This window comes from Pecten maximus, chromosome 12 (assembly GCF_902652985.1).
Source record: "Pecten maximus chromosome 12, xPecMax1.1, whole genome shotgun sequence".
Taxonomy (NCBI): Eukaryota; Metazoa; Mollusca; class Bivalvia; order Pectinida; family Pectinidae; genus Pecten; species Pecten maximus.
Genome location: NC_047026.1, coordinates 33,565,164 through 33,577,338, shown reverse-complemented (window position 1 = coordinate 33,577,338; position 12,175 = coordinate 33,565,164). Strand labels below are relative to the sequence as shown.

General features: G+C 36.9%; 1 protein-coding gene across 1 annotated transcript; it reads right to left on the bottom strand.

Moving 5' to 3' along the window:
- Positions 1-4,179: 4,179 nt before the first annotated feature.
- On the bottom strand, positions 4,180-11,304 carry LOC117339457 (TM2 domain-containing protein CG11103-like). Its single transcript, XM_033901043.1, has 5 exons — positions 11,026-11,304; positions 9,081-9,168; positions 8,605-8,720; positions 6,053-6,141; positions 4,180-5,222 (listed from the first exon to the last, which is right to left on the bottom strand). The coding sequence occupies exons 1-5, from the start codon at positions 11,175-11,177 to the stop codon at positions 5,098-5,100; spliced, it is 570 nt and encodes a 189-aa protein (XP_033756934.1). The 5' UTR covers positions 11,178-11,304; the 3' UTR covers positions 4,180-5,097.
- Positions 11,305-12,175: the final 871 nt, after the last annotated feature.

Genomic DNA, 12,175 nt, shown 5'->3' with positions numbered 1-12,175 from the left:
TGAGCTGCTCAATGCAATTTGTATCGTTTTCTATTGTTACCTGGTGCGTTTTACTTACAAACTCGAAATAAGTACATATTTTATCAAAAACTTCAATATTTCAGAAACGCAGGAAAATAGCCACTTATTCTATTCATAAACTACAACCTTCGCTTCAAATGGATCGAAGCCAAAGGATTGGAGGATTCCAATGCGACAAATAGAAAGCATCGTTTTGATTGGTCAAAAGCAAATTGTAGAAAGTTTTCATCAAAACGATAATTTCTCAAAATTCAACTGGTAAACTATACATAGAAGTATTATATCTCATGTGTTATACATAAAATATATCTGATATACAAAATAACTCATATGCAAAATATCTTTAATAACACACATTGAATAAATGTTAGGTTGGCTTGATAAACTATCCTAGTGTGTGTAGTTAAGACGTTTTGGGGAGGAGGTGGAGGCCTACATTAACATTCGGTAGACGTCACTCCTCGTGTTCATTAATAAACACAGAGGATGGAATTTTAACTGTTTAGTCTGAGTTCCTCTAGCCCTAAAACCAGAACATATGAGAACCCTGGTTAAGAATAAACATATAAGCAAATGATTGGGTCTTGTTAAACGGCTCGTACTGCACGATAAGCTATTTCAGGAAATATGTTTGAAGTAAAATTATTCGAAAAACAAACATGCTTAGATTCCAATTCTTTGTGATGAGTTAAATCCACATCCCCGAGATCTGGCTCCTCTTTACTTCTATTTAACTTGAAAGTACACATGTACATGCATGTACAAAACATTACCTACGACACATTTTCTTTTGATTGCTTGTGTAATTAAAAAGAAACCCACCAAAAAAACAAATTTTCTTTTCTTTTTGGGACCTAGCCCTCAACCAGTGCATACTGTACATTGTGGTATAAAATGTACAGGTAAGTCTTTTTATTCCAGATGAAAAGATTTTAAATGTAATCATGACTGATAAGGGTAAAAGTGGTGATCCTTGGATAGAGAGTCTGGATTTGTTTGTTGGGTTTATTGCTCTGTGAACAGCCAGCAGGGTCATTGTTTGTTGGGTTTATCGCTCTTAGAACAGCCAGCAGGGTCATTGTTTGTTAGGTTTATCGCTCTGTGAACAGCCAGCAGGGTCATTGTTTGTTGGGTTTATTGCTCTGTGAACAGCCAGCAGGGTCATTGTTTGTTGGGTTTATTGCTCTGTGAACAGCCAGAAGGGTCATTGTTTGTTGGGTTTATTGCTCTGTGAACAGCCAGCAGAGTCATTGTTTGTTTGTTAGGTTTATCGCTCTGTGAACAGCCAGCAGGGTCATTGTTTGTTTGTTGGGTTTATTGCTCTGTGAACAGCCAGCAGGGTCATTGTTTGTTGGGTTTATTGCTCTGTGAACAGCCAGCAGGGACATTGTTTGTTTGTTGCGTTTATTGCTCTGTGAACAGCCAGCAGGGTCATTGTTTGTTGGGTTTATTGCTCTGTGAACAGCCAGCAGGGATATTGTTTGTTTGTTGGGTTTATCGCTCTGTGAACAGCCAGCAGGGTCATTGTTTGTTTGTTGGGTTAATTGCTCTGTGAACAGCCAGCAGGGTCATTGTTTGTTGGGTTTATTGCTCTGTGAACAGCCAGCAGGGACATTGTTTGTTTGTTGGGTTTATTGCTCTGTGAACAGCCAGCAGGGTCATTGTTTGTTTGTTGGGTTTATTGCTGTTAGAACAGCCAGCAGGGTCATTGTTTGTTTGTTGGGTTTATTGCTCTGTGAACAGCCAGCAGGGTCATTGTTTGTTTGTTGGGTTTATTGCTCTGTGAACAGCCAGCAGGGACATTGTTTGTTGGGTTTATTGCTCGCTCTGTGAACAGCCAGCAGGGTCATTGTTTGTTGGGTTTATTGGTCTTAGAACAGCCAGCAGGGTCGTTGTTTGTTTGTTGGGTTTATTGCTCTGTGAACAGCCAGCAGGGTCATTGCTTGTTGGGTTTATTGCTCTGTGAACAGCCAGCAGAGTCATTGTTTGTTTGTTAGGTTTATCGCTCTGTGAACAGTCAGCAGGGTCATTGTTTGTTTGTTGGGTTTATTGCTCTGTGAACAGCCAGCAGAGTCATTGTTTGTTTGTTGGGTTTATTGCTCTGTGAACAGCCAGCAGGGTCATTGTTTGTTTGTTGGGTTTATTGCTCTGTGAACAGCCAGCAGGGTCATTGTTTGTTTGTTGGGTTTATTGCTCTGTGAACAGCCAGCAGGGTCATTGTTTGTTGGGTTTATTGCTCTGTGAACAGCGAGCAGGGTCATTGTTTGTTGGGTTTATTGCTCTGTGAACAGCCAGCAGGGTCATTGTTTGTTGGGTTTATTGCTCTGTGAACAGCCAGAAGGGTCATTGTTTGTTTGTTGGGTTTATTGCTCTGTGAACAGCCAGCAGGGACATTGTTTGTTTGTTGGGTTTATTGCTCTGTGAACAGCCAGCAGAGTCATTGTTTGTTTGTTGGGTTTACTGCTCTGTGAACAGCCAGCAGAGTCATTGTTTGTTTGTTCGGTTTATCGCTCTGTGAACAGCCAGCAGGGTCATTGTTTGTTTGTTGGGTTAATTGCTCTGTGAACAGCCAGCAGGGTCATTGTTTGTTGGGTTTATTGCTCTGTGAACAGCCAGCAGGGTCATTGTTTGTTTGTTGGGTTTATTGCTCTGTGAACAGCCAGCAGGGTCATTGTTTGTTGGGTTTATTGCTCTGTGAACAGCCAGCAGGGACATTGTTTGTTTGTTGGGTTTATTGCTCTGTGAACAGCCAGCAGGGTCATTGTTTGTTTGTTGGGTTTATTGCTCTTAGAACAGCCAGCAGGGTCATTGTTTGTTTGTTGGGTTTATTGCTCTGTGAACAGCCAGCAGGGTCATTGTTTGTTGGGTTTATTGCTCTGTGAACAGCCAGCAGGGTCATTGTTTGTTTGTTGGTTTACACAATTACAAAAAAAATATATTAAGCCTACCAAGTTAAAAAAAACTGTTTAAAACTAAGGCTTGATTTGAAATAAAAGTTTACCATGGGCAGATCTAGACTAACAAGCGAAACATGATATACAATAATACCTAATCAATGTAAATATCCACATTTATTAATCATATATGAACTGATAGTGACAACAAATGTATAAATTAAACAGATCCAGTCTATGTGCCATTTATGATGATGATGATGATGATGACAACGAAGATGATGATGATGATGAAGATGATGATGATGATACAAGATGGAATATAATCCCATTGAACTTATCAAACTTTGGTTTAAAAAAAAATGACAAAGGGTTTATAGTACAGTCAAGTACAGTCATGTAACCTAACTCAACAAGAGGCCAAATGAGCTTGTATTGCTCAGCTTTGATGACTTTTTAGCCTTAAGGCTACATGCTATCAAATGTTATCAATTGCTTTAGCAAACAAGAGGCCCATAGGCCTTAACGGTCATCTGACAAACACTTACAACAGGGACACACCCCTCAATCCAGCATCATTACCATAAATTACCTATACGCAGCCAGTAATGTTTCAGATCTTTGGTTTTTATCCATTTTGGTTTAAAGGAAGAGCAGCATCTTAAAGCAAAATTTTAGCCAAGTTCCCATTTTTGGGGTATGCCCCTCTGTCCCAATGTGTCGGACAAGCCTCATTTATATCAATTAGGATTGCCCTTCCCCAATGATATTTCATACTAAATATGGTTGTAATTAATTAAGGCATTAAGGAAGAGTAGCATTTTTAAGAAATGTTTAACCTAAGTGCTCCTTTTGCCCCATCCTTCTTTCATCAGACCCGTCTCATTTATATAAAATATGATTGCCGTCCCCTTATGATGTTTCACATCAAATTTGGTTGTAATCCACCCAAAGGTTAAGGAGGATTAGGATTTTATAGCAAAAATTCACCCCCTTTTGGGACTCCGCCCCTCGGCCCCAGGGGTCACACTAGCCTCATTTATATAAAATATGACCGCCCTTTCCCAAGGATTTTTCACACCATATTTGGTTGTAATCCACTCAAGGGTTACAGAGGAGTAGGATTTTATAGCAAAAATTCACCAAAGTTCCCCTTTTTGCCCCCCCCCCCCCTTCTGGCCCTAGGGATCAGACTAGCCTCATTTATATAAAATATGATTGTCCTCCCCCAATGATGTTTCACAGCAAATTTGGTTGTAATCCGCTCAAAGGTTAAGGAGGAGTAGGACTTTATAGCAAAAATTTATTGAATTTCCACTTTTGGGGCCCCGCCCCTCAGGCCCCAGGGGTCCCACAGCCTCATTTATATAAAATATGACCGCCCTTCCCCGATGATGCTTCAAGTCAAATATGGAAGTAATCCACCCAAGGGTTAAGGAGTAGCGTTTGAAATAAAAAGACTTACGCACAGTGCACGACGACGGACGGAACACGATGGTTATAGGTCATCCTGTTGACCTAAAAAGGCGACTGATGTAATCTTGAATATGGGTCAAGGTCATTTCTTATCACAAATTATGTCAAGTGTCATCCCAGGAACATACCAGCAAATATCTTGATTGCAGACCTTTTGGCTTTTGAGAAACATTTGTATGATTTTTTTCACATACATGTATTTGACCCCTGTGACCTTGACTATGGAATCAAGGACATTTCTTTTCTCAACTTTGTGGGACTTCATCCAAGGAACATGTCAACATACTCGTCAAATATAATAATTCCATGCCTTTTGATTTTTGACAGGAAAGTAGTCAAAGCAAAAAAATGATAATGGATAGACAAAGGATGATGTACTACAGTACAAGGTCATTTGGTTGTCAGGCAGGTCAACTGAAAAATGACACTCTGCTATCCAAACAGGGACACAATTTGACATGATAGGTATTTAAGACTACGAGATGTAATGCAGTGAACAAAGGCCCATAACTCCTATATGACAGGGTTTACAATTCAGCTGTTATGCTGCAAAACTGTCTCCATTGCTAGTACTGATGGGAAATTAATACAGTTAGTGTACTGCTGGTAGGCATATTAAACTCTGTCCTTTTGATGATATAAAAATAAAAGATGGCGCTACAATGTATGCCACTGCCTGTCTCATACACAGTCACTAAGATGTTTGTCAGTAATAAGGAACCCAGTTGCTTCCATCTTCAGGTAAAAGAATTCCATTGACCAAGAGTATGATGTCCACAATCCACCAGATACCAACGCCACCTAGTGTCAGAAGTTTCCCTACCGCCGTACCTGAAAAGGGTAACAATCATTAATACAGAGTAGCTATGACATAACTGTCTAACTCGAGCATTCTGTGGTGACTATTACACAGGGACATTCCTGTAGATAAGTCCCTGTTTATAGTACAACAACCAACAAGCAGATTATGAAAACATTTTATTACCCTAACTTATTCATCATCTTATAACAATCAAATGCTGAAAAGTTTGTTAAGTCTAACAATGAATTTACAAGCATTGATTGTCAAGCTAATTGAACTTGTGACTATTACATATCCTAGTCCATGTTGTAAAAAGATCATACACTGTACGTATACATGTACCTCAATTTATATGACTGTTTACTTGTAATAAATCTTGCTTAATTACATGACCTTGTTTCCAATATACACATCCTGTTTGATAATAGCCATTAATTAGGATATGATATTTGGTTATGTCCTGTTTCTGTTACAATAGGAATATTAATGAGTTTAAAAAAAAAAATTTAACAAGAGCTTGTGTTTCAGATTTGATCTCCATTATCATTAACAGGTGACCTTTTTGAATTAGAAGACATTTAAATTTCTAGAGCATCTGGTCTTGTTATCATCTACATTTTGTTCACAGTGTTCATGTGCCTATGTTTTTCAAGTATGTATTGACATATAAATGATTTCATTTTTTGTCATACAATAAATATATGACAGTTTTTTTTGTGGGAATGAATTAATAGTTTTCAAAACAAAACAAATTTGATTTGATGACCTTTCATGTGACCTACAAAAGTGTGACCTATTTGTATGACTGATGACCTTATGTGATCTATTTGTTTAAACTAAGACCTTTAATGTGACCTACCTGTGTGACACAAACAGAATCTATCCATCCCAAGAAATCCAAGTAAAACAGAGTAAATCAGCGTCGTGACAAAATAGTGTCCATTATACCTGGAAAACAGTAAATCAGAGTCATAATAAAATGGTGTCCATTATACCTGGAAAACAGAGTAAATCAGAGTCATAATAAAATGGTGTCTATTATACCTGGAAAACAGAGTAAATCAGGGTCGTGACAAAATAGTGTCTGTTATACATATACCAGGAAAAAATAAAGAAAATAATAAATCAGTTTTATTTGTTCTATAGCAGTGTATTCTCGTCTTCCTCTTAATTATCTATAAATCATGTAGGATATATTCTAAAATTTACATTTGCTGAGTTGTCCTTTTACAGTGGGAATGTTTTGGGATCTACATTTTGTACTTAAGTAGTAATGTGTACATGCTCGAACAAGATCACTTCATGTTCAGTAGTCTAGATCTTAAAAAATAGCACCAACAAACATAAAATGTTTATAAAAGCAACAGGTCCAGAGGGCCTGTATCGCTCACATGGATTTTATAAGATATCAAACAAGAATGATGATTAAGTATATTTTTCACTGGTATTGCTATGTCAATATATCATAGGCATGGGTATGTGAGGTTTTTATGCCAAAAAATGCATTAATCCGTGAAATGAAATTGACTTTTGGCGCAACCCCATAGGGATGCTACCACACAAATGTGAGTGATATCCATTGCTTAGTTTCAGAAAAGAAGTTGTTTAAACCAACTGACCCTTTTTGACCCCACCCTCTGCACCCCAGGGGGTCAGTTGTTTCCTTTATAGAATTTTGAATCCCTACCCAAAAGGATGCTACCAGTCAAATAGGAGCTGTTTCAGAGAAGAAGTTGTTCATATCAATTTAGCCAAATTGACCCCTTTTGGCCCCACCCCTCAGCCCCCAGTGGGTCGGTCCCGTCATTTGTACAATTTTGAATCCTCAACCCAAGGGAATGCTACCAGTCAAATATTAGAGATATCCATTGCTTTGTTTCAGAGAAGAAGTTGTTTATATCAATTTAGTCAAATTGACCCCTTTTGGCCCTGCCCCTCAGACCCCTGGAGGATCAGCCCTATCATTTGTACAATTTTAAGTCCCCACCCAATAGTGATGCTGCCAGACAAATGTGAGCAATATCCATTGCGCGGTTTCAGAGAAGAAGTCGCTTATATCAATATAGCCCAATTGACCACATTTTGCCCCGCCCCTCAGGCTCCTGGGGGGTCAGCCCCACCATTTGTACAACTTAGAGTCCCCACCCCATAGGGATGCTTCTGACCAAATTTGGTCAAATTCTGTTCTGTGGTTATGAAGAAGAAGTCAATTGTTGACTGACTGACGGACGGACCCTACGGTATGGCATAAGCTCACCATGGTCCTTTGGACCAAGTGAGCTAAAAAGGCAGCTGTCATTGGCAATGCTTCAGGCAGCTGTTATTGGCAATGCTTCTTGAATATCTAATCATGTTCAAAAAGTGGCAAGCCCAACTAGTAGCCATACTGAAGATGCATGTCCCTACAGTTTCAAGAAGTTGCCATCAAGATATCTTTAGAAATAGCAATAACAAAAAGTCATTTTGAAATGGACGGAGCATGGGCCAAAAACATAGACTGAAAACCTCATCATCATTAATGATTGTAATAAAAAAAGACAATAATTCAACATCACAGATAATGTCTTAATATCTGGCAAAACAAATTCACTAAAGTGAACTGGAAATTATATTTCTGAGGTCAACCAAATTCAGTCAGATTAACTTCAAACAATACATCTCTCTTGTCAAACAAAATCACAAAAGTTGAAAGTGAACTCAAAATAATATTTGTGTGGTCAACCAAATTTAGAAAGATAACCTTGAAGTACATGTAATATCTCTGTGGTCAAACAAATTTAGAAAGATGAACTAGAAATGATATTTCTGTGGTCAAACAAATTCAAACTTAAAATATTATTTCTTTTTGTTTACATGTAAATACAGTTACTGCCCTTTGAATGTAAAAATTATGTTTGTAAGACTTCAAGTTCAAAACAAAAACAAACATTAAATTGTGTATTTATCCTTTAGTTGACTACATTGGTGTATGTCTTAATGACTGCAGACTGATGGAAGAGTGGATCTGCAAATCTAAGAATGGAATGGGAATGATATGCACTGTATATATATAAGCTACAAGAAACCTTGTATCATACACCAAACTTTACCGGAACTAAGACATCATTGTAAGAATTACTCAATTTTTATCATACACCAAACTTTACAGGAACTAAGACACCATTGTAAGAATTAATCAATATAAGTGCCTGTATGTTAGTGTATGATGATACAGGACACCAGGTCGACCCTTAAGACTATGTTTTATATAAAAAAAATGAGACTCGGACTGTTTGGTTTGAAGGGCCATCTCTATTAAACATGTATTTTGACCTTTCAGATTACTGAGGAATGTTTTTTTTGACTTTTGGAATTGACGAAAGGAGATTAGGGTCAACTGGAAGCCCTACTGATGTATGATAAAATACTCACTTTATGCAAGGAAATCCTTCCCTTATAAATGTCCTGTTACCAAAGCACTCAATACCTGGTAGAACATCACACACCACTCCTGTTTTCTGTACATCTTCATACCGCTCACCTCCATACTAGATAAACCAATATTACAGGTAGTACATTTTACAATATGCATATATACCAAGTAATTTGTGTAGGAAATGTTAATTTTCTAATGACTTTGTAGATCTAAAAAAAACAACATTATCTACCTGTAGAAATTCTTCAAATTACAAGAAATATTTATTTTTTTATTTATTTTGATTCCTATATATACCAGGACATATCAATAATAAAAATAAAAAAATAGTGTTTAGATGATCAACAACACAGTGAAGTTTAGTTCTGAGCTGGATAGTGATGTTTCATTACATTGGTTGCAATTCAATTTTGCAACAATCATTGAACTATTGACATGACAACTCCTGTCTGTCCAAATGTCTATGACTCACTTTGGTACAGCCATATCCTAATTCTTTCCTTTTAGTTTCATTTCCTCCTAAGTCTAAAGGTTCACTGCAGTTGAGAAAGTCAAGTGGTCTAAAGGACAAAAACAATGAAACATATCACATATTTATACATTTATATATGATGTATGTGTAACTGAAAGAAGCAGATTTGCATCAACAAGAAATCCAAGAGGTATCTTGGCGACGGTCTTTTTTGGGTCTATATGCAAGACCGATCTTTTCTCATCTTTTCCTCTTACAAATGTAATCATCTGAAAACAAGGTAAACCTACAAATGAAATCTGACAATATTAACCAATAACTTTCTGAGAAACAGGGATAATAAACATCAACTGATAGTGGTGATCATCATCATGAGGGTCTATACAGACAGAATAGAACACCTATAATATGGGACTAAATGGGTGTTGTGGTGGTAAATAAATATATCACCTATCCACATATGTTAGGAATAGGTAGGTGTTATATCACACCCGAATTTATTGTATTTGCACCAAAATCTTAGCGACACCAAACAGTGTCAGAGAATTCTACATTTTCAATATAGTAGTGCACTCTAGCCCTAGCTACACCAGACATGGTGTCAGGGCCAGAGGAAACTAAGGCAAGGTTTCAGGGCAAGAGGAAACTCGGACTAGATATGCCAGTGCTCATGTTATATTTTTCACAAATGTATCATCTGATTGCCAAATACATTCGCACTCATGTTAACATTTATATATATCAATGTATATTAAAAGCGCAGCTCATCGTGCATGAAATCGAAGGGCGTGAGAGCAAAGCTCTATTTAAGAAAACACATGTATAAGCTATGTTTCTAATCAATCCTATACCAATTCAACTTTGAAATTGTGTCCCGTGGGAAAAGTCTTGCGCCTACAGTAGAGGCAGCCATGTTTGAAATCTTGTTCCCTACACGACAAGATCTGACTGATTTCTCTCTCGTCGAAACAAATAACTGAAAGTCAGTTCAAATTACTTTATTCTTGAAATATCCACAAAATACATGTCTAAGGCCTGATTAATTTAAAAGTTACCATTCCTATTTTTCTTTTGACTGACAAGGTAAATGTATTTTTTGTTTGTTACCTCAAACGGAACCCGCCCAGTTTCAGTGCACATCAAAATGGAGCGGGAGTAGAATGAGAAGTTATTGTGCTGCATATGTGCACTATATATTCCAGTTTTTAATTGTATTTTCATTATAGATAACAGTATTGTAAGTACAACTTTCTAGATAACAACCATAACCCTGAAATATTGAGTTGAACACCCCATTCAGAATGGTACTGTATTGTCGTCAAGCATGATGTCATAAGAATTCAACGTCAAAGAATATGCCACTGATTCCCGCACTTTCTCAGCGCATATATTTCAAGAGTTCTACAGACGTTGTTAGTAGCAAATGAAATGTGGCAGTAGAATACTTATGTCATTATGCAGTGCACATACATGTATGTCATCACGGATATGAAATGTACGATCATCTGGAATCAGACAATGTATATAGATATAATACATAGTTTATTTTACAAGGTGTTTACATGTTTGTTTTTGAAGGGTGGGGGGGGGGTGTATAATTTACAGTCGATATGTATTGATATTGAATTAGGACCTATTATTGGCCTAGTTTGTAGCATATTTTGTAGAAGCGTTGTGTCATTTTTTAAAATTAACCCCCCCCCCCCCCCCCCCCCCCCCCCCAAAAAAAAAAAAATCTTAAAATCTAAAAATGTGATACACACTAGAACTCTAGTACTGCGGTAGGTCCAAATTAATATACAATGTACATATACATGTTCATAGACTTCTCAGATCCCTGTGTTTTCTTCTTGATTAACGGCGAGTGGGTCAGGTAATTATAGCTGCGCTCTTGTAAGGCTTTGCCTTCATTCATATTACCATATATCCCTTATCATATACTTACACGTTTTTGCACAGGACTAAAGGTGAGAGTGGGTTATAGTGTTCGTTGTATTCGCATTCTTCATGGTCATTGCAGGTTGTATTTCCCGAAGTTCCTCCTTCGGAAATACTGAACCAAACAAAGATAAACAGTGTTAAAATGCCACGAGACATCGTCTACGAAACGCTCAGAGCATCACGTTTCCTTAATCATCATTCTATCGATGGCCTACTTAATTTTTTGTTCGACTGCACTGTGTTGTGTTGTTGTTCATTTCCTCTGCATCGCCGTCGTGAAAGCGCTTGACTACATCGTGACCCATAACAAAACACTTGAAAGATTAAGACTTGAAGTAAACACTAATAATAGTTCCATTTACGTAAGTATTCCGAGTTAAACCTAATTTAGTCCAGAGTGATTTGGTGCAATTCATTGTAACTTTTATTGTGAAACGCCCTCTCCCTACATACATAAAACACACACACACAATGAATCCAGACAATATATATCAATTGATTACACACTGTCAATTTTTCAATTTAAATCTTTAAATCAAAATCTTTTTACTGGACTTGATGAAATGATACACGTTTCTGAAAATACTTACATTATTTTTGTATGTTTATGTTCTAAGTACATGAACAAAATCCGTCAAATACATTAACTTTTAAATATCGTAAGGGATAAAACAAGATTATTCTTAAATAAACATAATTTTCACATTCAAAGAAATGATAACTATACTCAGAGACATTTATATACATACATTGTACATCATCTTCGCTAGCCAAGGCTTCTGATTACGTTACACTCCATGTGTAGTGTAACGTAATCAGAAGCCTTGGCTAGCGAAGATGATTGTACATGTACTGACAGTATATAAGTCTATATATGTCTCTGCTATATACTCTAACATAATATGGCAAGCCGTTTTAACATTTAATCCCATTTCCTCTTAAGATCAAATATGCTTGAAATTTATTTCACTTAAGTGAAATACTATTTACCTTAAGATCAATAGACTTCTTTTTGTATTATGTTCTATTTCACTTAAGCGAAACAGATTTTCCCTTAAGTGAAATTAATTGATATCATCTGAAGAGAAAATCGTTTTCACTTAAGGGAAAATCTTTTTCACTTAAGTGAAAATAACATAATGCAAAATACATGG

What these genes read in the sequence shown, in the direction of transcription:
- LOC117339457 (XM_033901043.1), bottom strand. Translation starts at nt 11,177, where the DNA reads ATGTCTCGTGGCATTTTAACACTGTTTATCTTTGTTTGGTTCAGTATT. An exon ending in GAAGGATTTCCTTGCATAAA is followed by an intron (nt 6,142 to 8,604) that starts GTGAGTATTTTA and finishes ACTGTTTTCCAG; the next exon opens with GTATAATGGACACTATTTTG. An exon ending in ATTCTGTTTGTGTCACACAG is followed by an intron (nt 5,223 to 6,052) that starts GTAGGTCACATT and finishes TACCCTTTTCAG; the next exon opens with GTACGGCGGTAGGGAAACTT.